The sequence below is a fragment of the Aphelocoma coerulescens genome, chromosome 17 (assembly GCF_041296385.1).
Source record: "Aphelocoma coerulescens isolate FSJ_1873_10779 chromosome 17, UR_Acoe_1.0, whole genome shotgun sequence".
Classification (NCBI taxonomy): Eukaryota; Metazoa; Chordata; class Aves; order Passeriformes; family Corvidae; genus Aphelocoma; species Aphelocoma coerulescens.
Window position 1 is genome coordinate 6,536,577 of NC_091030.1, and position 24,917 is coordinate 6,561,493.

Here is a 24,917-nt window from a genome sequence, read left to right on the forward strand (position 1 = left end):
AGCACCCAAGCAGCAGTCAGGAAATAATCTGCCTTCTCCTGGGCACTGCAGAAGTACCACTGAACTATCACTGAGACACCAAACCTTCACCCCTTGCCAGTGTTGAAAAGACTATAGGGATGAAAGTGCAGACTGCATTTCTTAAGTTTCGGGTTTTTTCTCTAAATTTTCAGCCACAGCAGAACCAAAGGTAATGATTCTGGGTTAAGGGGAGAAAAAACTGTTGAGTATAAGAGCCCCTCCAGCAGTGTCCCTTTCTGTGCCTTTGTGCTGGCATAGTGCAAGTACCGGAATTACCTTTTATAAAAATGGTCACTTCTGATCACTGTTCATTTATTTATTAGCCAAAGTAACACACCCACAACCAACACAGCCAAACCCTGCTTTTAGAAAATTAGTAAATATGAAAAAGTTCCTCTTAATAACATTTCCCTCCCACCCTCATTCTTAAAATTACACTGTAAGTTCAGACTCAAGAACAAGGACATTTTCAAAGGTCCAACCAGCACTTCATTGCAGATGTTTTTTTCCAGACAGACACTTCACGCTGCTGCAGTATCACTTCTCTGGGGTAAACTACAGAAACTGGGATGTCACTGTTTGTACTTCTTGTCTGCTGTTTTTAGAAACCCAGACATTCTTGAGTTGAAGCTGCTGGAGTGCAAGGCAAGCGCTCTGACCCTGTCTGAGGGTAGAACATGTCCAGGCAGCTGCTTGTGCCAGCAGGAGGAGGATCCTGCAAGTCCCAGTTTCCCCCCTTGCTGACCTCACCAGCCATCTCTGGAAGTGGACGGATTCTGCCCAGCAGAATTTGCAACCAGCAGTACAGAAATGCACTAAAACACACTAATACTGACAAGGTCAGGTTTCTGTTTCCATGAGCAACTCAATCCAGTTGGAGCTCACACATTCAGTAACTGTGGTACAGCACACTATCTGGGTACAAAAAATAATCATACAGTGTAGCAAGATTCAGGAGCTTAGGAATAAATTAGGAATCAGAACCACTCAACTTCTTGGGCCTGTCCCGTGGTGAACTGCAAGTTCCCGTTTGTCCCAGACAGCCTCTGTCTCACCCCTATCTCAAGGAAGAGGTGTCTCTACAGGTCAGTCCCTCTGATCCCACAGGTTAGAAGGAGGCTGACCAGCAGCAGAGCATGGCCACAACTCAAGATACCAACAAGGCCGAGAAGAGTAAAAGCTGTACCTGCTTGTTAAAATTAACAGCATGTGAGCTAGTCTTGGATAGAGAAAAACACCCAAGAGGCAGATGATTTTCCTGCTACAGAAGGCTGTCGTCAGGGGAATGGGGTATTTTGCTAGTCACCTGGTAGTGCTTAATTTTCAGGGGAGTCTCAGCATTAGATCTCACTTTGAAAATTAAAAAAAGGCAAGTAGCACTGCCTTTAACCAGTTCATCGAGTAACAACTCCCGATATCTCAGGGAGAATAGGGAGGAGTTTGAAGGGAAGAGGGATGGATGGCCAAGCCCTTCCTCTCCCCTCTGAGACAAGATTCCCACCAGGATCCCCTCCGCTGCTAGGACGACTTAAAGGGCACTTCACCAACCATTCCGTGGAAGTCCTTTTCCCAAAGTTGTCTCCAGTGGTGGTGTGGACCAGAGGCAAACCCTTGGGACGTGCCGGGTTAGTGCGGGCGGCTGCTGGACTCCAGGTGGGAGCGCTTCCCGGCCGCCAGGACGCCGCCGCTCTCCGCCTGCTCCGGGAACGGCCGCTTGTACGTCCGGCCGTGCCCGTTCAGTGCCCCCCGCTGCCACTTGCAGATGTCTCCGTTCAGGATGTCCTGAATGTGCTGCACGATGAGGTTTATGGCAACTGCAGAGAGGAACAGGGAATACAGGATATGAAGGCTTTCCTGGCTGAGTTATCTAGAAAATGTGGAGCATCCAGCCCTGCTCAACCCAAGTTTTAACAAGCCTGTAGGAACCCAGCGTGCCGAGAATATTTCTCTGCCTGTTTTTAAGGGTTCTTACCCCCCTGAACACCAGTGTTTTAGCTTCAAACCTTGGAAAAAATTACCAACAGTCAGACAACAACTAGAAAATACAGTGGTGTGAATTAGGTGATAGACTGCTCTGTAAGATTGTCACAGGGTGAAAAATTTAGAGGTTTTAGGCTTCTCTTTGTAGTAAATAGATAAGAGTAAAAAATATCGAAATGGAGGATTGTTGTTGTTCTCTAAACCTTCTTCTCCTTCTTCTACTACTCCATATTCTGCAGTAAAAGTGGTTTGGAATGACTGGATAGAAAATTCTGCAGTTCCTAGTCATGTTACTGAATAATTGGCAGGAAAGTGAAAATAATGTACGTTTTTAGTAACTACTGGTTAAAATATCTTTAAAAGGCTCTGTAAATCTTGATTATTGGACTCACTCCTACTTTTCCTCCTTCTATGCTGTACCTGGGTCACGCTAGTGGCTCTGTTCCTCTGATAAGACTTAATAAACAACTATCTGGAAGCACTGAAAATCAAAGAAAAGTCTCTGTTTATCTTTGAAACTCCTTGCAAGGACTTTCAGCAAATTCTCTCCCATGAGGAGAGACTTGATTTATGGCACGGTAAAAGTGTCAAAGCCCTTAAATGAAATTCTGCCTGCAGGTGAGGTCAGACCTCAACAGGTCACTTTTCCAGAGGCTTCCAAAGGCTGAGCAGCTGGTCCTCCTGATCAGGCTGAGCAGCTCCTTCCCCTCCAGCAAAAATCCCTTCCTCAGGAGCAGGCACTCAAGGCAGCAGCATGCCTCCTATTCTCTTCCCAACCCCAAAGGTGTCTCCCCAGGGAAATCAGGGAACCCAACTCCCTTTTACCCATGTTGTCAACTCCTCGGGGGATGATCACATCCGCATACTTCTTTGTCTGCAAAACAGAAACAGCGGTGGAGCCTGTTAATGGGAAAAGTCAGCTTCATTCCAGGAAGAAGCAAGCAAAGGCCAGAAAAATGGGCAAAGGTAGAAGGTCTCGGTGCTCCAGGGTTGTAAGTTAAGGCCCTCTCTCACGGCAACAACCTAAATGAATTAAGACATCACACTGGCAAATGTGCACTGGATTTAAGGCCAGAGATTGTTCTTACTGTCCCTTTGCAGGGAGTCACCAGGTAAAAGCAGCAGGTCAGGTGTGGAGTCCTTGCTTTTACCCTTCTGAGCTGCCTTCAAACATTGCCCATTTCAGGCAAGGTCTGTTTGCCAAGAGCTCGTTTTAATCAGCATTTCGCAAGCCCTTGCTAAATCTCTGCTGAGAGCCAAGGTAACCAATGTGCATGTGAAATTCCTGCCTGCCTCTGATAACGTTTTGTTGATCTTTTCTACCATAGCACTCCTGCTTTTTCTTCCCCCACAGCTGGAAAAAACCTGGCAAATTCAGCATTTCTAAGGAGTAGTTTAAAAATCCCAGAATTCCTTTGATCTAGAGCAAGAGGTGCCTGAGTTAGCCTTTTCCAACTTACTTAATCCACATACTGGATTTTGTCCTCATAGGGTTTTTTACAAATTAATTTGATTATGTGAGCACCTAAATTGGCCCCACACTACATGGTATAGTAAGCAGAGCTAGAATGGTCTGCCCCAGGTTTTCACCAGTGTTCCCTTTGAGAAAGGCTGCTGGAAACCAAGCTTTTCTTTCTTCCTACAAGACTTAAGAATAAACTGAGAGTGGGAGTGTTTCATTCAGAGAGACCCATACTAAAATAGCCCCAGCAGCCAGCAGTGAGGAAACGTGCTCGAGGCATTTCCACGGTGCTTTGCCAGCAGAAGGGACCATTTCAGTTCCTTAACAACCAGCTCGAAATGGTTGAAGACATGAGGCAGGGGGGAAAGCGTGGGATTTGTGAAATACAGATACCAAAAGCCACCATTGCTGCACCTACAGCAGCTAATTCCCAGGCAACCCTGCTCCTCTACCCCCTCCCAAAAAGAAAAAGACCCCACAAATTAAATTACTTAAAGGCTCCATACCGGTAAGCAGAACTCCTCAAAGGCAGGCTTGACAAACGTGGTGTACTGGGTGAGGATCTGCTCCAGGTCCCTCCCACGTTTCATATCTCGCAGAACTGGGATGGGGGATAAAAGCACTGAGTGTTGCCCCATGGTGAGGGTGGATAAGGAACAGGGCACGGCAGGGCCTTACCTCTGCGGGACAGCCGGACGTCAGAGTCCGTGTCCACAAAGAGACGGAGGTGGAACATGTCCCGAATGTCTTGATTGTAGAAAACCAGGATCCCCTCAAACAGGACGACGTCAGCGGGATAGACCACCGTTGTCTCTGCCAGCCTGCCAGGAGAGAACACCCAGAGCACACTGTTAAACAGGCCTCGTGCCACCCCCAAGCGATCCGGCCCCGGGCTGGGGACACCCCCACACAGCCCAGGACTTCAGGCAAAGCCAGAGCCTACCTAGAATGTGTCACGAAGTCGTACGTTGGTACATCAACTGTTTTGCCCTCAACAATGTTTTTCAGGGTTGAATGCATCAAATCGTTATCGAAGGCATCTGTGAGAGGAAAGTTTAAAAAGAAGGACTTTCAGATGCTGTTGTATCAAGAGTTCTGCTCGGATTTTTCCAGACCCAAAGGAAAAACCCTCTGCCCAGTATTTCACCAAGAAAAAAGGAACTTGTGGCTCATTCTTTCCTACCAGTAGCAACACAACACTACCTGCCCAAGTGACAATGGCTGTGCTTGGTTTCAGAGATAAGGAAGAGACAGTTTGCTGTTTCTAAGCAACTACAACACAATGAAATTAAGATCCCAAAGGTGAAGCTGGTCATTTTATAATTTTATCAACCCACTTAGTAATTGTGTAATTTTCTGCAACTTTGTTTGTCTGTTAGTCAAGAGCCAATTGGAAAACCTCAGGCATCTTTCATGGTTTCCATTACCCACCCAGCAGGCACCAGACTTCAGCCAAGGGCAGCTCCCTGTCCCGCCTACAATCCACAGCACTCCCCCGGGCGAGGGGAGCAGCTGTTTGTGTGGACAAGAAGTAACAGGAAAGGATTTGGGGAACGATGTGGTTTATTACAGAGCCTCTCAAGAGCAGGGAGTGGGCTGGGATGTTCTGCACCTCTCCATGGCTCCAGAAGGGCCGTCAGTAACAACGGGCACAAGGGTAGGGACAAACGGATGTTTTGGTGGGGGAAAGCACATTTCTGTTCTCCCAACACCTCCCACTTCCTACAAGCATTTCCCGCAAGACCCAGCTGCGCTCCAAGCACCGACTGAACCCTGCTGGGGCCGGGATGGCGAGCGGCTCACCCGGGTGGTCGAAGTTGTACTGTCCCTTCAGCGCCTTGGCCTGCTGCTCGGCCGTCAGCACCTTGTAGAAGCTGTCCTGGCTGAGGATCAGCACCTTCCGCTGCCGCTGCTCCACCTCGTTCTGCCCCAGCAGCTCCATGATCTTCTCGCACACTGTGGACTGAGCGGCACGGGGGCTCAGGACCCCGAGCCTTCCCGCGGCGCCCAGCCCGGCCCGTGCCCCGGCCCGACCTCTCCCCGGTGCCGGGACGCGGGGAGCGAGCGGCGCTCGCCCAGCCCGGGGCCGGCACCGGCGATGTCCCGGCGGGAGCCGCGCAGCTCCCGCGCCACGCGGACCGGCCGGGGCAGGGGTGAGCCCCAGCACGGCCCGCACGGCCCCCGGCTCGGCGGTCTCACCTTGCCGCTGGCGGTGCCGCCGCTGACGCCGATGAGGAAGGGCTTGGGGTGAGGCCGCTCCGCGTCCGGGCCGCCGGCGGACGCCATGGCGGGATGAACGGCGGGGGCGGGCCCGGGGCGGGGCCGCGGGAGGGGCGGGGCCGCGTGTGCTGAGCGCGTCCGGTCTCAGCCCCGAGGCCGCAGCGTCGGCGCGGACAGATGGACGCACAGATGGATGGACGGGCGGAGGGGTGGGCAGATGGGTGGGCGGGCAGATGGACGGGCACACGGACGGGCAGATGGACAGCCGGACATCTCTGCCTTATTACAGACAACGCTGTCTTACCCAGGCACTTGTGTGAGCGTTTGTGTGAGTGCACGCCTGCCCCCGGGTGTGTGTGTGACACCTGCTCCCGTGTGTTTCACAGCTGCACCCACGGGTGTGTTTACACCTGTAGCCAGGGGGGCACACGCAGGTGTGTGCAGAGCGCGGTACACGGGAACGGTGAAGGAACACCTGAAGGTACAGCAGAGAGACACATAAATACACATATGGGTAAGACACGGACACGCAGAGTGCGCACACACGTCCTGTGCGTGGGGTGTGATACAGATATCTACACACACACGTGTTAAATATGAATAGCTATAGCTAATATACACAGAATTTTATATGCATTTTGTGTATAAATAAGAGCCAGAACACACACCACAGTCGACATGTAAATATAATATTCTAAAGCAAAACCAAATACTACGTTTAAACGTGAACAAATCGCTGTGAAGCTCCGTGACCGCCCTGAGCCCAGGCCCGGCTCCATCGGCCGCGATGGACCTCGGACCCTCTGGCCGGGGGCAGCGCAGACACCCCCCCTTTGCCTCCCCGGGGTCCCGGAGCCCCCCGGCGCTGAGGGCCGAGGTGGCCGGCCCGGGGCGGCCCCGCCCGCAGGCCCCGGGCAAACAGCGGGTCAATGATTAACCAGCCCCGGCTGCGCTCCCGCCGCCCGCGCGGGGCCACGCTGGGCTCGGGGGCCGCACCGGGGCCGCACCGGGGCCGCACCGGGGCCGCACCGGGGCCGCACCGGGGCCGGCGGCAGTTGGGACCCCGCGGGCTCCGGCGTGAGTGGGGCCGGGAATGGGGCGCTGGGGCGGGCAGGGGAGCGGGCGCTGGGGGCTCGGGGCGGCCGCGGCCCCGGGGGTGGCACAAGGGGGTCCCACGGGCAGCCCGATCCCAGCCCCGGACCTGGGGCGGGTGTGCCGGGAATGTCCCGTCCCAGCAGAACCTCCCTGTCCCCGCAGGCGTCTCCGCGGGATGGACGGTGACCCGCCAGCCGGGCCCCAGGGCCCCGGCCCCACAGCCCGGGGAGCGGAGCAGGGGGATGGCAGCGGGGCAGCCGGGGCACTGCCCGCCTCCGGCACCCGCAGCGAGCCCCCCGCGGGCCCTGCGGACAGGCCCGTGGTGGTGTCGGTGGTCACCAACTCAGCCTTCGAGGGGGCCCCGCCGCCCTACTCGCCCCCGGACCCGAAGAGCTTTCACCACCTCCACCCGCCATTCCCAGCCGGCTTCTCCGAGCAAGCGCCCGTCTTTTACCAGCCGGGGCCCGGACCGCGGTCCTTCCCAGCCCCGGGCATCCCAGCCGGGCCCCTGCCCTACACCACCGTACGTATCCCCCACCCCGATGCGTTCCTGCCCCGCTCTGCAGCGGGGGTCACCCCTCATCTCCCCTCCCGGGTTTGTGGGGTTCTTGCGGTGCCCCCAAGTGATGCTTGAGCAGCAGAGCCGGGGAGGGGAGCACACCCAGGGGGCTCGCAGCTCTGATCACCCGCCCTGTGCCGCAGTACAACGCGCAGCCGGGCGCGGGGCCGTTGCCCGCCGGCCGCGGGCAGCAGTTGCCCAAGGACTACATGGTGGAGTCAGTGCTGGTGACCCTCTTCTGCTGCCTGGTGACCGGGGTCATGGCCCTCGTCTACTCCCATGAGGTAAGGAAGGACTCATCGGGCAGCCTCGAAGCCCCTCCTGGTGCTGCGGGTCTCTTCTAACCCCTCCCCTTCTCGCCCCTGCGCCAGATCCGGGCTGCGCTCGCCCGTGGGGACGTGGCCCAGGCGTACGTGGCATCCAGAAAGGCGCAGTCACTGGTCCTCTTCAGCCTCCTCTTCGGGTTGTTCGCCTCCATCACCTGGATCATCTATGTCCTGGTGTCCCTGTACCTGTGACAAGGACCCTGAGCCCCAGGGACACGATGTGTGCCGAGTACTCCTTGTGGCTCACCGCCTGGGGGGCACGGGCACGTGAAGTTGCCGCAGCCTTGTGTGGAAACGGGTGACAACGAAGTGTTATTGGGACTGCGGGGCAGCGTCCGTCCTTCCTGGCGGGCCGAGGAGCTGCCCGGAGCCTTCAGCCATCTGCTCAGCCCTGCGAGCCCCGGCGAGGGCAGGAGAAACCCAGCCCACATGCCGGTGCCGTGTCCTGCTGGATCCAGCTCTGGACAGGGAGCTGTGTCGGATCCAAGGGCGGGATCACGCTCCGCTCGCTGCAGGATGCTGAATCCCATTGCTGTGCGCTGTCCCTTGGAGCTGCCAGATGGGACTCTGGTGCAGAGGGAGCATCTTGTAGGATTGGACTCGCACATGGAGCAAAAGTAACAAGTGTGTGGGAAGCCCTCACTGGTCATTAACGATGTGAGAAGATACAAACCCATGTATGTAGTTCTGCAGTAATTCTGCACGCACAAGTACACACACACACACTGCATTGCCACCTTCTTGCTGCTTCCAGATTGAAATAAAGTACAGCCGTAGCCAAAGCGTCTGTTTTCTCTGCACACTAAGGACCTACATCTCCCCGTGCCATGACCTTTGTCCACCACAAAATTCAGGGTAGGTGATGCGCTGGCTGTGAGGGGGGTGGAAAGAGCGGCGCGTCCATCCCGATCGCGTCCCGCCGGAGCCGCTCCGGGGGTTGCTGTGCTCGGACACGCTCTGACACACTCTGACACACTCTGACACACTCTGACACACCGTAGAAGGTGGAATACTCGCAGCCACACACACACACAGAGCCTGAGGATAAAGAGACGGGAGGCGTCCTTTGTATGGAGTTCCGAGGGGTTTATTGAGATCCCCGCCCGAAGGGATCCCAGAACAAAGAACACACAACTGAGCGGCCCGGGGTTTTTATCCAGATCGACACCGAGGGAGGGGCAGAACATCAGAGCCTATCCTTTGGGAGCCAGGGGGTGGAGAGGGAGTGGGGTGACAGACAGTGACCAGTGGGAAAGGCGAGGGGTGGAACAAAGGACCCGGGAACCAGTGGGGTATCAAGGAAAGGAGAACTATCTAGAACATGAACTTAAAAAGGGTAAAAGGGGGTGGTCTTTGAGCCTGCCCACCAGCGGACCTCCACTGTTTTGGGGCTCTGTGGCTTCTTGGTTATTCCTGCAGTGGATTCAACCACTGGGACAGGTAAGGTCTCCTGCAATAGCTGAAATCAGGGTTTTCCCAAGAGCAGGTGGGCGCCAGGGTTCCAGCCCATGCAGGACCCTGGGGGAGTCTCCACGTGGCCCCGGGCCCAGGGGTGCCACTGGCCGAGCTGCCTGGGGGGACAATGAGCTGTGGACAGACCCCTCCCGCTGTTCTGCTCCCGTGGGATGCGGCCCCACAGCCCAGCCCTGGCACGGGGGGCACGTGCTCGGTCAGTGTCTGGGCATTCTCCTCCTGAGCTGGCCCGTGACAATTATTTCCAAAGGAATTTTGAACCCTGTCCAGGACTGAAATAGCACCGCAGAGCAGCTCGGCCGCTGCAGGGGTTATTTATAGCCCTCGGCTGCCGGCACACGGCCACTGCACGGGCTGGGCACACGCCGGGGGCTGGGCAGCCAAAACCCCTGACACGGGGGACACCGGTGCCCAGAGAAGGTGACAGGAGTAGATTTCCCCTCCCAGGTGTATGGCCTGTAGTGGGGCAAAGCCATCTTGGCAGAGGGAGGGAAGAACTTTACAGTGAAAAAATAAAGGGAAAAAGAGCCATGGGCAGAGGAGAACCACAGGGAGCACATGAGAAAACACGAGGCCACACCAGTGCCAGAGGCGGATTCGATTGTCACTTTAATCCACAGACTGTGCATGCACTGTAAACAGGATCATCAGGCAGGTTCGTTACTGGTGTTTTATTTGTCTTTAATATAAAAGTTACAGGTCTGAAATGTTCGCAGGAAGATGCCACCATCGGGGTTAGTGGTAAATCTATAATACAACGGAACTGCTCGGGGGGAGAGGCCTGGGAGAGGGGCAGGGGGCTGGTGACTGGGGGCATTGCTTCTCCCCACTCCCTGCCCCGGGTGGAGAGGGGACTCACACTCTTCCCTCTCCCGAAAAAGAGGTGATGGCCTTGAGGACGCTGCCTGCAAGATGGGAACACACTCATGGCCAGTCTTGCACGGGGATGTTCTGGGCTTTTGCTCCCCAGGAACTGCTCCTGGAGATGGGGGGGGATCTCTGCTCAGCAAACCTGAAGCTGCTCCAGGCAAGGGGACCCTCCTTCAGGGTCCCTCCAGCCCTGCAAGCCTGGCCCGAGGCTGGGACATGAGCCAGGAGCTGTGGTTGGGACACTACTCAGCTGGGGATGACAGGAGAGGAAGGGGAGAAGGCAGAGGAAAGCCGGGGGGCTCAGCCCCATCCCACTGAATGGGATGCTGTGGCCACTCAGACCTCCTGTCCCCACGCCCTGGGCTGAGCCTCTGGCTCTGGGGGGGCTGGCAGAGGGCAGGGAGTGAGACCTCCTTCAGTACTAACTGGGCTCGTGGGTTCAAGTGCAGGGAAGAACCTGGAACGGCTCTGACTGGCAGGGGAGGAGGGAAACACCCTGATCACAGAATCACAGAATATGCTGACTAGAAGAGACCCATCAAGGTCACTGAGTCCAACTCCTGCCTCTGCACAGGACACCCCAAAAATCCCACCATGTGAGAGCGTTGTCCAAACGCTTCTTGATCTCAGGTTTGGTGCTGTGACCACTGCCCTGGGGAGCCTCTTCAGTGCCCCACCGCGCTCCGGGGGAAGGACTTTTTCCTGATATCCAGCCTAAACCTCCCCTGACTCGGCTCCAGCCGTTCCCTCAGGTCCTGTCACTGGTCACAAGTGAAGAGATTTGCACCTGCCCGTCTGCTGCCCCTTGGGAGGATGCTGAAGACCACAGTGAGGTCTCCCCTCAGTCTCCTCTGGGCTGAACAAACCAAGTGCCCTCAGCTGCTCCTCACAAGGCCCCTCCGGACCCTTCCCCATCCTTATGGCCTCCTTTGAACACTCTAATAGCTTAATGTCTTTTTTATACTGTGGTGCCCAAATTTAGTGTTGTCAGCAGATTTCCTTAGCATCCCTTCCAGTCCTGTGTCCAGGTCATTAATGAGGATGGTGAAGAGCACAGGGCCAGGGAAGGAGCCCTGTGGAACCCCAGTCACTGCCACCCTGTGAGCCCAACCCACGAGCCACCTGCTCACCCCTCACGTACCACGGTCACTCGGCTGGATGAAGACAAGCTGCCCCCTCCTGTCCCTCTGCCCTCTGAACCCCCAGGGCTGTGATTCCAGAGCCACCACCACACACGGCTCTCCTAGGAGAGCCTGGCCACAGCACCCAAGGGCTGCTCAGAGCCACCAGGGTGAAGCCCACACCACATCCTGGGTGTATTCATCAGCCTTTTCACCACCTTGCCACGCTGGGCTTTTAAAAGACCTTATTTACAAAGGAAACATGGGCATTACTTCCTGGGAAGCCTTTGGGGATTGCAAAGCCTTGGCTGGACACAACACACAGCTCCAGTGCCCTCAGAGCCATGAAAATAAACCACTTTTGAAGTGTTCTGGCTCAGACACTGTGGTTCAGCACAAAAGATTCCTGCTCCTCCTGCTCTGGGGCTGCACAGAACTGTGTTGAACCCCACACTCCCCTCCCCCAGAAGAAGAAGGGCAGGGAGTCTCTCTGTGCTTGGCCACTGTATGAGTGCCATGCCTGAATGCTGAGGAAAATAGCCAAGCTGGGTACAACCCCGGGCTGTCGCTCCCTCCTGAGGGTCAGGCAGAGCCAGCCAAGGCTTTGCAATCTGTTTGGAGAAGGAAAGGAGTGCAGCTCTGATTCACCCAGAACAAACAGAGGCTTTAGCAGGCACAGAGCTGCTATTGAGAAATAAGTTAAGGATGCTCTGTGGAACTTCACGTCTCTACTCCTTGGGAGCTGCTGCCCTAAACCTGCAGGATTTTGTTAGAACCCTGTAAAAACCTGTGACCACGAGACAGGGAGATGAGGGGCTTGCAAGGCTGCTGAAACCTGCAGGGCACACTCACACCCACGATCCAGCTGCAAACCACTGGAGCAGGACAGAGAGGAGGGATGTGAAATGGCCTGGCGGGGGCTGTGCTGGGGAGGACACGCTGGGTGGGACACAGAGGGGGGACAGAGGGGCTGAATAAGGCACACTGAACAGATTGGGGTTAACACTGTGTGTGGGAAATGACACCCCTGCCTCACCCTTCCATGCTGGGCTGTCCCTGCCCTGCTGGCACCAGCACGGCAGGACTGGGGACAGGGACCTGCTGGGGGTCCTGCCAAAGTGGGGTCTCAAAGCACAGCACCGAGGGTCCCAACGGGGAGCCCCGGAGAAAAACATTTGGCAACAGAGAGAGGAGAGAGGAGTGGGGTGGGAGGACAGAGTGGCTCAGCTGGGCACAGGGCTCCTTCCCGGTTCCCATTTCCAACCCAGAAATGGATCCTCTGGCTCCTTCACGAGGCTCCTGCCCCTGCTCTGCAGCCAGTGCCCACCTGGCCGCCCGGAGCCTCCTTTATCCAGCACTTGGAACAACATTGTCACTGGTTGTGGATTTTGTACAGACTGGTTTGCACTTTTTCTTTTTTTTTCCTATAAACTCATCGGTATTCAGACATGCATCAAAAATCCCCAGGGGGTTCTAAACACTAGGTATGTACAGTCTGTATCCTACAGCATTTCCTGTGCAAAAGCTAAGTACCATCGCTAAGAGACACAGGGTCACAGACAGGTGACCCCCAGTACCCGGGCAGTCCATGTTTCCAGGTTCAGAGGGATTTACTGTTGCTTAAATAATGAGATCTGAGAGGAGGAGGGGGATGTGATGACTGGAGATGGCGGGTCCCTGCCCACATTTTCAGTGCCTCTTCCATATCTACGACCGGTGCCTTCCTCCCGCGAAGAAGGCGCCAGAGATCTGGGGTGAGCCGAGACCCCTGTAAACACAAGCAGCTCTCTGACAGCAGAGCTCCTCTGGCAGGCAGCGGGAGACGCTTCCATCCTCGTGAACACGTTGGGAAGGTGGCATTGCAGGGGAGACTCCAACCCTTGGCTTCCACGGCTGCTGCTGCCCGACGCCGCTCCGGAGATGAGTCAGTGGGTGCTGAGCTCCTGCTGCCCCTGCTTTGCGGATGGAAACAAGAGCCAGGGTACACCTGGATGCAACGGGCCAGCAAACCAGCAGCACGCTTGCGTGGGACGCTCCTTCCACACAGCTCTGTCCCCGGGGTTAAAGCTGGTTCATGGCACAGAGGGACGGGAGGAGGAGGAGGGCGAGTGCAGCGAGCACCGGCCGATCTCTGCCCTCGGCGGCTGCGCCGGCGCCTCCGGCCGGCTGCGAGCACCCGGCGTTCCCACCCCCAGGGATGGCTGCCAGTTGGGAGGGAGGGTGTGTCATCCAGTGGCAGGTACAAACATTGAACTCCAGTCTCATAGCTGCCCTCGGCGCCTCTGCGGAGCGATTCTCCTCGCACAACCCCTCCTCCTAGGTTTTCTCTTCCCGATCTGTTTTCCGCCTCGTGATGTTCCGAGGTTTGATTTTCAGGGACAGTTCCCACAGGGCCTCCTCAGCCAGGTGGTCGCTGAAGTCGTTGAAGAATGACACTATGTCGTCATTCCTTTTGATGTCGTAATGTCTGGAAAACCAAAGAGGAGCTGAAGTTAAACAAGGGCTACCTGGGGACCTCTCCCAGCTTTGGGCCACCCCTGTCCTGCTCTGAGGACATCCAGCACTGTGTACTCATGACAGTGCTGTCACACCACAAAGGGGAAAAACCCATCGCTGAACTGGGGGAAAAAAGCACCTATCACACAGAAATCAGCACTTGGATCCGCTGCCTCTGGTGCAAGACAGCACTGAAGAAAACCCCAAATATCCCAGAGAACACAGGAACCAGCAATGGCAAAACCTGAAGGCAAAACTTGTCTGGATCTCAAAACTAGTATCAGAATAATGTCCTCACAATGTTTATCCAACCTAGAGAGGGAAGGAGACTGATTAGAGCCCTGTTGCTCCCAGCTCTCCTTACATCTCCCTTCCCCCTTGCACAGGGGCTTCCATGTCCAAGCTCCCCGCCCCAATCCCCACGGTGGTGCCCCAAGGCCAGCTCAGAGCCCCCACTGCTGCACTTACACTTGCTGGAAGCACCTCATGCTGTCCAGGATGTTAAACTGCTGCCAGCGCTTGGAAAAGTTCACTTTGCTGTCAATGTAATCAGGGTTTCCCAGATGGACAAAGGTCAGGTCCTGCAGAATCAGGCCTCTGGAAGAGGGAAAGGGGCAGCAGGCCAAGGGAGTAGGCAAACAGACACAGAGGTTAGTCACACAAGGCAGGGTGGCCAGCCAAAAGGCAGCCCAACAAAATCCAACAGCCTCCCACTGCCACCAAAATGGCAACCTTATCCAGAGGGAAACATTCCCCAGCAGCAGATCCAAAGATGCAAACACCCCCAGCTGGCCACTCCAGCCCAGAAAAATTGCTCCAGAGAGGGCCTGTGGGCTGACGTGGCACAGTGCTGCCTTACCCCAGATGCTGGGCAAAAGGCAAGGGCTGAGCTCAGCAGCAGCTGCTGAGAAATCCTTGAAGGAACCATTCTAATGTGTGGAAGCAGTGGCAGAGGAAGGAACTGCCCACTCACAGGTAGGGGATGCAGGGGGGCTCCACGTCGGCCAGGGCCGCCCGGTAGGCGCGGAAGGACGAGGAGCTGTCGATCAGGGTGCAGTACTCAGCCAGGCCCTGCAGGACACAAACCCCGTGCTGACACTGCTGCTGCAAACCCATTTGCTTTGTTACCTCCCCCCAGAGAGCCACGCAGAGCAGGGAGGTAATGTCATCCTGCAAACACCTCCAGCTGATTTACTCAGCTCAGCCCTGGGGTGTTCACGCACAACATTGCTGCCTTCAGCCTCCCCAAGCCTTGGGCTGCAGGAGGAGGAAGAGGAGGAGGAGGCTGTTCTCCCCTGTGACTGTGCTGGCACTCCTGCAGCTCAGAATGCCCAGCCATGCTGCAGGCCTCCAGCACTGTGGCATTTCACCCACTGCAGAGCAGTTATCCACCATCCCTCCACCCTGGGACACTGCTGAGCTGTTAAACCACTCAGCTGTTTCACACATAACCACACTTACCCTTCTCCCAAAGATCACAGCCCCCACTGCTCCTCACCTCTGAGGTTTGCTTCTGCCACTCCAGCCTTCGGATGGGTGCAGAATCCAGTGCAGAAAGAATGGCCAGATAGGAATTAAAATTATTCAGCTTTCGTAAGTGCTGTAAAGAAGGAGAATATTCCAGTTTACTTGAGAGCTCTGAAAAGCCTTCTAGCATCAAACAGCTCTACCAAGCAGAGGGCCCCACTCCCCTGCTCCTTTAAGCAGCAGTGTGTGTGATTCACAGGAAAAACCAAGCTGGTACCTTCATAATCTTTATAAATTTAAGGAGCAGCCTCTCTCGGTCCTGGGCTTTCTCTTGTAGCATAATTATTGAACGGACCCTGGAAGAACAGACAGAATAAAAGATAAACCTACTTAAGCAGAGCTCAGATTTCCTCATGTTTCATTAAGAAAACTGATCACTGACAGGGATGAGCCAATACTAAAAAGTTCACAATACCTCTAACTTAAATGGAGCATTCTAATCCACAGCAAAGACAGGGCAATTTCACAGAGTGCATTTATTTGCATGGGGAATGTTTGTTTCAAGGGCTCAGTGATACTGATAATTATTTCCTCTGGGTTACAAAGCCTTCCACAACCCTCCAGAATTTTATTTCTGCTGTGCTCTGGGGGTCTTTGATAAGTGCTCTGCATCTACTTCCAGGCCAAAAATATACATTATCCCATTTGTAACAAAGGAACCCAAGCCTACGAGGAATATTTGGAATATTTGCAAGGCATTGGAAGTTAAGCACAGTTCAGTGCCATGGCTGTTCTGAGCTCCTTACCAGTAGGACATGTTATTAAAGTGCTCTGTGAACTGTGTCAGGTTGGGGCTCTTCTCTTCATTTTGTTCCTTTGCCCAAAGCAAAACTTCTGGGATCTGCCAAGGAAGAAGAGGAGAGAGGTGGGAAAACACCACACATTAAAATGAGATTTCTACCCCAAGATTCCGAGCTGCAGCCTGTGTTCACAGCCACTTGCTGACAACAAGATCAGCTGTGCCCTACAATCCAGCAGGTGTCTGGGAGAGCTGGCAGGGAATACCAGAAATTGCAGAGGGTCCAATCCCTCCCACTGCCCTCAGCCCATCCTTATCTCTGTACCTCGATTTTATAGAAGAGTTCAGCATCCAGCAGGGTCAGCTGCTCGGCTATTTCATGACTGTGGAAATCATGCAGTGTCCCTGGCCTGTGGAAAACAAGGAGGAAGTACAAAGGCTCAGAAAATGTGACCTGTTTTCTTTTATTTCTTGTATTTTGAACTGAGGAAACTCTTGTGTTCCCAGGGAAGGGATGCCCTGGCTCTCAGAGGACCAAGACATGGTTATGTGCACCTTCCCTCACCTGGCTGCCACGCCTCGGGCCGCGAGAGGTTTGATGGAGTTGGCGTAGCTCAACATTTTCTTCTGATCCACTTTGTCCAGGATGTTCTTGCGCAGCACTCTGGCCAGGCTCAGCTCCCCACTGCACACCAGCCGGAACACCAGGTCCATCAGCAGCTTCAGGATTTCCTCCGTCAATTCCACCAAGCTGAGAGGAAGATGGAAAATCCAGGGCTAAGACACCAAACTCTGGGGTTTGTATCTGTACTGAGTGTCACTGCTTTCCTACAAGCAGAATTGGGTGACTGGAATTCCTCTTCTTCCCAGCTCTTCCTTTCCCAGACATTCCCCTTTTACTTGTTGTTTTAAAACCACTGACCCAGTTAGGACACAGAGGAAGAACCTGTTCTTCCAACATGAGGCTTCAGCACTACAGGTGTCTTGCTGGTCAGGGTTGGGGATTTCAGCTGTCATTATAGATAGGGTTAAAAAAACATATCTTCCCTAAAAACCACATTCTCCCAGCTGCCAGATTTCTGTGTGTTACTGACCCTGCATCCCAGAATGAAGAAGGCAACTCACCACAGCTCATCCACCACTCGCACCAGCACGAAGAAGGTGTTCTTACTGACTCGCTTCTTGAACGTGTCCGGGAAGTGGCAAAACTTCTCATATGTTGGTTGCAAATTAAAGAATCAACTCAGTGTGGTCAGACCAGCATCAGTGCAATTCCCAGCTGCCTCGAGGAACCATAAAATCATTGACTGGTTTGGGGTGGAAGGGACCTTAATAATCATCCAGTTCCACTGCCTCCTATGGGCAGGGACACCTTCCACTGTCCCAGGTTGCTTGGAGCTCCATCCAGCCTTGCCTTGAACACTTCCAGGGATGGGGCAGCCACATTAGAACACCACACCGTTCTGTCCCGATGGAAACTGGTGTTCGATTTCCAGGAGATAAGGGACACTGATATGGCTCTAATTAAGATGGTATTAAACTGACACCAGCTGCTGGTAGCAGGGGGTGTCAGGAGGTGCTTTCACCTCACAGAATTCAGAGCAGGTGTATCCTGAAACTGTTCTCTCTAAGGTGGAATTTAATGAGCAGCACTCCCCTGCAGTGATCTCCCCCACTGGTCTGTGACATCTGGTCTCAACAGATCTCAGATGTCGTCTCTACCTTCCTTGCTGCCCAATCTGCTGCAATGAGGACAGTGACAGGGGAGACAGCACAGGTTGAAAAACCTTCTGCCAGGTGGCCAAAGGGACAGAGGACAAGGTTATCAGTAAGTCAGCACTGGCAGGGGCCTGCAGGGATACCCCAGACGGGATTGTCACCTGGGCTGAGCCGTGCCGTGCCCTTGGCCGCCGGTCCCAGCCGGAGCAGCGGCTCTGCTGCAGATGGCACTGATGAGCTGCAGCAGGACACGGTGACGTCAGGCTCCCTCTGACGTGGGTGCACAGCACCAGAGCCCACGAGGCCTCGGCACTGCCCGGACCCAAACCCTGCCCTGCTCCGCTGGCAGGGAAAGGAGCCACGGGAAAGGGGCCAAGGAACGGCAGCAGGCTGCTCAGGGAGAGGCCTTCTCCATCCTCTGCCAGGAATGCTCACCCTGCACATCAATCCCCTGCCTTGTTACCAGTTACAAGCTCAGTTCAGGACTGGGAGGCCAAGAGCACAGCATCTTCATGGCTGAGTTTACTGCAGTAAGAGAGAGAAGGTCTTGATGGTTTAATCATCTCTAATATTAAACTACACCTGCCCATGCAGGCAATTCCCAGGGCCCCTCTGGAAGCCAGAAGGTGCTCTGGTCCCCACTCTACAAATGAGATGTCCCAAATAAAAGACCAGGTCCCCAGTGACATACAGAAACCCTGAATTGCTCCTCTTCCTAGCCAGAACCCTCAGGAGACAACTCTCAGGTCCAGTATCCACTGTGACTGGACCTGGCCTGCAGCAATTCCCATTGGAGAGACTGGAAGGGAAGGAATTCCTGCCTGGGACACCATCAGGGCAAGCACATCACTGACCATGCTGCCAGCAGGCTTTTGACCAAAAAACTTGCCACCAGCTCCCTCCACGACGACTGTCCAGCTCTGATTCCTGGTGGGAGTGAACTGTCACTAGTAAAAGGATATCTGTACTGCAGCTTCTTGATGAGCTCTTCAGGGGTAATAAATGTCCTGTATGTAGTCAGAAAGGCTTCACAGTACAGCACCAGATCTAGGGAAAAAGGCAAGAAAGCCTCAGTCAACCTTGCTTTCAGAAAAAGGAGTTTCTTGTAAGGTTGAACCCCGATGTACAGAGGAGGACAAGGACACATTTTGGTACGAATGAACTTCCCAGAAATGCTGTGCTGTTGGTCCTTACCAGCAGATGGACCCTTTGGCACAAGAGCAGCAGTGACACTGCCCTGTCCCCACCGGCCTGGCCCTGCCTCCCACTTGCAGCACTCGGGCTTGTGCCTCATAAAAGGGTCAGTGAAAAACACCTGCTTGTGGGACAGGAGCTATCAATAATGTGTAAAGGAAAAACGGAGTTTAGACCTTGGGGATGCTTTAAAGAGAAGATCTGATGGCAAGCCTACTCTGGCTTTGGTGCTCAGGCAGGTCACTCTGCCCTCCCCATGAGGAACACACATGTATGCTGTGGTGCTGCAGATCTGCCCTTGCTGAGTTCCAGGAAGTCCCAGGGCAGTGTAAATAGAAGATTATTCCCAGCCAAAAGAAAAGCAAATTGCACTGCAAAAACTGATGCTGCCACAACCCGTGACCCTGCCCCAACAGAGACGTGGTGCACGCAGTCAGCCTGTGTTAATTCATGTGCAGGATGGGTTGTTACAGGGCCTGGGATTGCAAAGGCTTTGGGCATTATCATGGGCACAGAGGATGGAATTTGAAGAAGCAGGAACTGCAAACAGGAATGCAGATGTCAGGTCAAGACTGCAGAACACTTGCAGTCCCAATGCCTGGTCACTGTGGACAGCAGTGCCAAAATGGGAGCATTAGGCATTAGTGCCAGTATAAAGCAGGGGCACGGCAGCAGGGTGTGCAGTGGATGGCATCCTGCCCCTGCCAGCAGCACTGCACCAAGGGCAGACAGGGAGCAAAAGCTGCTGTTGTGCCTGCCCAGGCTCGGCTGTACATGCAGAGCTTGTTCCAGCCACGACAGGCAACACCCCAGACCCACGTGCTGTAACACCCAGCCACTGCTGTGAGGTGGGAAGGAGCAGGGCACAGAGGGAGAGTGGTACCTCTCTACCTGCAGTGTTTCTCTTGGCAGGAACCTCACCTTCCTCTTGCTCTTAAATCAGGAAGTGCTGCTGCCTCTTGGTTACAGACAACAGAGGCTGGGTGGTCACATCAGGGGTGAGCCCCAAGCCTTGTCCAGCTCTAATCCTGCACTCACAGCAAGTGTGTGTGGTTGTGAGCACTTAACTGACCATGCATTTTATTCCTGAAGACCACAGGTCTCTATTCTTTATGCCATTTAGCTTTTTCAGAAAACTCAAATGGACAAGAAGCATCATGCACCAGGGTGTGGAGTTGCATTTATTCTGGGTTCCCATCTGCCCAAAAGGCAACGTGAGGTAATACAGCTGGTCTGCTCTGGCACTTGAAACTGCCAAGAAATTCATCTTTAAAGGAAAGCCTCTTAACTCTACCCCTCTGTGCCGTATGGCTGATTGATTTACAAGCCCCGAATTCTTCTCATTGTAAGCTTAATTCATTAACCCTCTCAGTCACCCAAACAGTGGGTTAGCATAGCACAAATTCCTCTGTGCTCCGTGGCTTGGCAGCGCCTGTGAGGCCGGGCTCAGGCACTGGAAACTGTCGCCTGCCCGAGCTCCCTCCACCCAGCTCTCCACAGCTGCACCACTGGGCGGATGAAACCCTGCTCTAGCTTTTCCCAGGTCTGAAAGGTTCTCCACAGCTCTCACCCCACTGCTTGCAGAACCCTCAGAGCCTCCTGTTCATGAACTGGAGGTCCAGCACTCATGCCCTTATCAAGCAGCTGTCTTTCAACAGGAACAGACAGTAGAGAAGTTCTTTGTGGTGATGCTTGCTCCAGAGAACAGCAGGAGTAAAGCAGAGTTTCTCTATTCCACTTTCAGCATGTTTATAAGGGATATTTCCACCATCTCATTTAGACTATTTTCTTTAATATACTTTTCCAGCCTTGGCACAACCCTCCTCTCTGGTGTGTTCCTAAGTTTGGTCCTTTCTGCCTGGATTTGATGCCCAGTGCAAACTGGGAAACACAGCTGTCAGGGGAAGGATTTTCTTGCTAGCCAAATGGTGCTGGTAAGTAATTGCAAACATCTTATGCTACAGTAAAACCCCTGTCATTTAAAAACGTACATGACAGATATTTCCCCTTTGACTATCAACCTCTAAACTACGAGTGCTGAGTGATTCAGAGGGTTAGTGTTTTGCCTCCCAGGAGATAAGGAGATCAATCCTAGTTAAGGCCATCAGCACAAATGTGTTTGGCAGGTTCAAATAACTCTCTGGAAACACTGCAAAGGCTGTCTTTGCCACAGGTCTTGGAAAGGAGCTGTTTCATGTGTGTGCTGACTGGGTTTGGACAGATGAAGAGGGGTTTTAACAAATCTAGAGCTAAGGATTGCTGACATCCCCTCTCCTCGCCCACGCCTCTTCTTTGTACTGTGGATTCCCTCTCTGAACTGGTTTGGGTGGCTACCAGGACACAAGTGGTACAGAATGGCACTAGGAGGTGGCATGGTAAATTGAAAATATGGGGTGTCAGCAGAGCAGCACCTGAACAGACTCCTGATGCCCACGGGTACTGCATTAGACCCAAACTAACATCCCTTTTTTCCTACTTTGATGCAACAACCGTTCCAGTACATGACCACTGCCCTGAAATTCAAAGGACAAGGAACACCACTGGAAACAGGATCCATGCACAACAGGCTGGTCACACCTGCTCTCACAGAAGGCAGTGGCCCAGCTCAGCAGGTACAGGGACACCAACACAGCACTGGTCACTGGTGTGCCTCATCTTCCCAATCCAGGCAAGGGCTGGGAGGAGTTAATCCCGTCCCTGCTGCTAAATGGAACCACCAGGCGCTTATCCAGCTTACCTCCATCTCCCACAGATAAACACAACCTGCCAAGCTCAGAGGACCCCTGCAGACTCTCCCCCAGCCCAGCTGTGTGTGGCCACGGGGCAGAGGACAGGCAGCCAAAGCTGTGCCAGGCTGTGCCCCCAGCTCTGCCCTGCTGCTCCACGTACCTTTCCTGTCGGTCTCTGTGGCGTGCACCAGCAGAATGTCTCCAGATCCACCACGGACATCTGGCCCATCATCCCCCTGCAATGGGAACACAGCCACGTCAGGCACAGCCCAAGCTCCCTTAGGCCTAGTTTAACATCGCTGGGGTTCCAGCTCAGCAACAACTGGCAGCGCACACACTGTTCCTGGCACTGCTCACAGCACAAGCTGGGACATGGTCTTCAGTGCTGGGATAATCCTGGAATTTGAATAAAGCATTTGGTGTCCCAGATGAGGAGCTGGGCTGATCTTGGGGTCTCTGACTCCTTAAGGCCAGGTTATGAAGCTCAGTGAAAGCTGAACCTTCTGCCCACAGAAGAATGAGCAGAAATGCCACAAATACTCCCAGAAGACCTTTAACAGGGCAGCAGCACTGTGTGAACTGTCTCAAAGTGCAGGACCACGTACCACAGTGGCTGTGGGGTGGGAGGTCATGCATTCAGCTTGCATGTTCCTGGAACATCAAAACCCCGCGAGTTAATTCCCTAATCTGGAACTATTTGGCTGGAGGTCACCTGAAATGATCCAATAACTGGAAGAAGAAAACAGCCCTGTTAATTGCTTGACCCCCGCCTTGACCTGTTTTAGAAAGTCCCTGTGACTCTCTAAAACACATCTTTCTTCTAGCTACTGCATTTCACAACTTAAAATATGCAAAACTGATCCACCACTCAGCCAGCAGTTCCCATACTGCAGGAAGCAGCTCGCAGTGACAGTTCTATACTGCTTCAAACATGTAGATCAGGAAGAAAAGGAAGAAAAAAGACAGTAAGACACAGATCTGCTAGTCCCAAATGTTCAGAAATCACTGATTTTTAAATGTTTTTTAAAGGAAACAATCCATCAGAGAAGGCTGGAGTTGTGTCTGGCTTCCCTTAGGAATATCTTTATCACTTCAATATGCAAAACAGTCAAACAACCATGATTACAGCCATGGAGCAGCTCTAAGATGGGAATTTTTCAGGTGACCCTCTGGCAAGAGTCATGAAATACTACTTAGAGAACAAGTAAAAGCTTCTCACTCTCTCCTGCACATCTCAGCTGACCAAAGAACACTCCTAAAGTGCCAGTAAATGATCCATTCTCTCTGTTTTTCAGCCAAGCCCCCTGACAGTCTGAAAGCTTCAAAAGCCTGCATGTTCCCTCCAGCTGCATGTCAAAGACAGCATGGTTCAAGAGCACAGTGAGCAAAGCTGGCTGGGAGTGCACCCAAGGCTGAACAGAAAGCTATTTCTCAAACACAGAAACAGTTCCTTTGGCTGCTTTTCCACATCAGTAACATCATGTCCTGCTCATTCACCTGCTGAACCTGCTGTCAGAGAGAAAGGCCAACACCATCACCCACACCTGGATTTACTGTGCTCAGGCTCTCAAGTGATTCATTTCAGACTGTCAGAGGCTGAAGAAGTGGGAAGGGGCAGACTGGGAAAAGGGCACAAGATGTGCTGGTTTTTAGGGAGACATCTCATCTTTTGCTAAATCCTCAGTCACTGCTGGTGCTCCCTGCCTGTACCAGAATCTCATACTTTAACAGCTGCCTTCACACACACCCCACTTCTGCTGCAACCTAGTTTCTCCTAGCAAATAAAAGGTGATGCCTTGTTTGTGCACACAGAGAGTCAGATTTCAGCTCAGAGTAAACCAAAGAGTACAAAAACAAACCCTGAATGCACCTACCTCTTGCTTCAGTGTTAATCTAGACATGATTTCACTGTGGTCAATAAGGGACAGCTCATCTACCTCTTCCTCCAGCTGTGATGACTCCAAAGTATCTGGTGACTGTGGCTGCCTGTGAAAAGAAAGGGAAATAACCTTCATCAAATGACAGTAAGTACACAGACACTCTGGAGGTAAATCTTTTGCAAACAAGTCTGGCTCTAACTCTGTTGCTTTGAGCATCTCTTGGAAAAGAGAAAGATAAACCTTTAGGACCTGAACACCTGTCTGTCCGCATTTCTGGCAGACAGGATTTTACTATAAGTACACACTTCCATGTCTCCTTAATCCACCAAATTTTTAGTGCACACAAATTTAAGCCCTTCCTCAAGCGTACAGAGACTGAGCACACTCTACACACACATATCTTAGTCAGTTCATGACCTGCTGTGCTGAGACAAGGCGAGATGACAGGCTCTTGTTCTGCAGGAAAATAGAGCAGAAAATCATGACCATTTTTTTGGAGTACATCCCCCTCTAGAATTTCTACCCCCAAAGGCTGGTACTCTTGTGCCAGGACATGTCCCCTCTGTGCCTGTAGTTCTAAAAAAAAAAAAAAGAAAAAGTACTGATGTTCCTTATAGCTTTCCCCAGGCACAGGCCAAAATCCCGTGCACCAGCCAGTGCTTTGAGCAGATAGTGAGCTTTGCAGAGCACTCCTGTGTTGTCTCCTTCACTGTAGGGTTTAAAACCCTCAAACCAACTGCACAGGAAAATAGGAAAATGGGGGAGGGAAGTTGACTGTCACACACAAATCAATGCTGTTCTCTATTTTTGCTTTAGAAATGCAATTGCAGAGCAATCTTGAGCAGCAGGGAAGCACTCACTCCACTCCTCCTGAAGCCCATCTGTTACAGCTTGCACCTCTTCATTTACATAGGCAAATGATAGCTAAGAGCATTAGAAAGGATATAAAGCCTCCTGCTCCAGGGCCTCAGCCAGCCTCTAACGAGCAGGGTTAGGAAGAAATTTCCCTCTGGAAGACTATTCCAAACAGCAATGCAGACTCTTTTCACACATCTCCCTGGAAGCAGGAGGGAGCAGCCAGTGTCAGTGGCAGCCCTGCCAGTGAGATGGACTGAGGATGGCTAACACAGGCTGCATTAACCCCCACGGACTCCTTGAGTTCAGCAAGGATATCTTGCCAGGATCCTCCTCGTTCACCAGGATCCCACCACGCACTGGCTGTGCAATAAAAGTGGGCTCAGAAGTTTAGACAACATGCAGGAGGTTTAGGGCAGAGCAGGCAGCCCCAAGGATGGTTTGGCAGAGGGGATGTTGGGACTCTGCACCCTTCAAACCTGGAAGGAGGACACCAGGGGGTCAGGCTCACCTTTCAGCACCATCTTTACCCTCCTTCCCCATGGCACTGCTGTTCAAAGCGGAGTCTTTGGAGTGGCCGTCTTTGACAGGGGGAGATTCCTGCCAAGAGAAAGGAGTTTTTCATCATTACACGAGGTCCTTGAGCCCAGC

General features: G+C 53.3%; 3 protein-coding genes across 3 annotated transcripts in view; 1 reads left to right on the forward strand and 2 right to left on the reverse strand.

Annotated features, from left to right (window-relative positions):
* Window positions 1-316: 316 nt before the first annotated feature.
* Window positions 317-5,773, reverse strand: UCK1 (uridine-cytidine kinase 1). Its single transcript, XM_069031491.1, has 7 exons — window positions 5,663-5,773; window positions 5,267-5,426; window positions 4,407-4,503; window positions 4,142-4,284; window positions 3,970-4,064; window positions 2,827-2,875; window positions 317-1,835 (listed from the first exon to the last, which is right to left on the reverse strand). The coding sequence occupies exons 1-7, from the start codon at window positions 5,747-5,749 to the stop codon at window positions 1,648-1,650; spliced, it is 819 nt and encodes a 272-aa protein (XP_068887592.1). The 5' UTR covers window positions 5,750-5,773; the 3' UTR covers window positions 317-1,647.
* An 839-nt stretch (window positions 5,774-6,612) lies between these two features.
* PRRT1B (proline rich transmembrane protein 1B) lies at window positions 6,613-8,439 on the forward strand. Its single transcript, XM_069031696.1, is given in 6 exon segments — window positions 6,613-6,714; window positions 6,716-6,760; window positions 6,941-6,952; window positions 6,954-7,301; window positions 7,481-7,621; window positions 7,709-8,439. Coding segments are annotated over 6 exon segments (795 nt in total). The 3' UTR covers window positions 7,856-8,439.
* A 5,003-nt stretch (window positions 8,440-13,442) lies between these two features.
* The window catches only part of RAPGEF1 (Rap guanine nucleotide exchange factor 1), an 81,293-nt gene continuing 69,818 nt past the window's right edge, over window positions 13,443-24,917 (reverse strand). Inside the window, exons 14-26 of the mRNA XM_069032168.1 lie at window positions 24,778-24,866; window positions 23,406-23,517; window positions 21,692-21,767; window positions 18,567-18,655; window positions 17,015-17,103; window positions 16,455-16,640; window positions 16,215-16,299; window positions 15,897-15,991; window positions 15,368-15,446; window positions 15,122-15,223; window positions 14,597-14,694; window positions 14,092-14,220; window positions 13,443-13,594 (exon numbers count right to left, since the gene is read on the reverse strand). Of these exons, the coding sequence (XP_068888269.1) occupies window positions 13,444-13,594; window positions 14,092-14,220; window positions 14,597-14,694; window positions 15,122-15,223; window positions 15,368-15,446; window positions 15,897-15,991; window positions 16,215-16,299; window positions 16,455-16,640; window positions 17,015-17,103; window positions 18,567-18,655; window positions 21,692-21,767; window positions 23,406-23,517; window positions 24,778-24,866 (1,380 nt within the window). The 3' untranslated portion in view covers window position 13,443. The remainder of the gene's footprint in view (window positions 13,595-14,091; window positions 14,221-14,596; window positions 14,695-15,121; window positions 15,224-15,367; window positions 15,447-15,896; window positions 15,992-16,214; window positions 16,300-16,454; window positions 16,641-17,014; window positions 17,104-18,566; window positions 18,656-21,691; window positions 21,768-23,405; window positions 23,518-24,777; window positions 24,867-24,917) is intronic.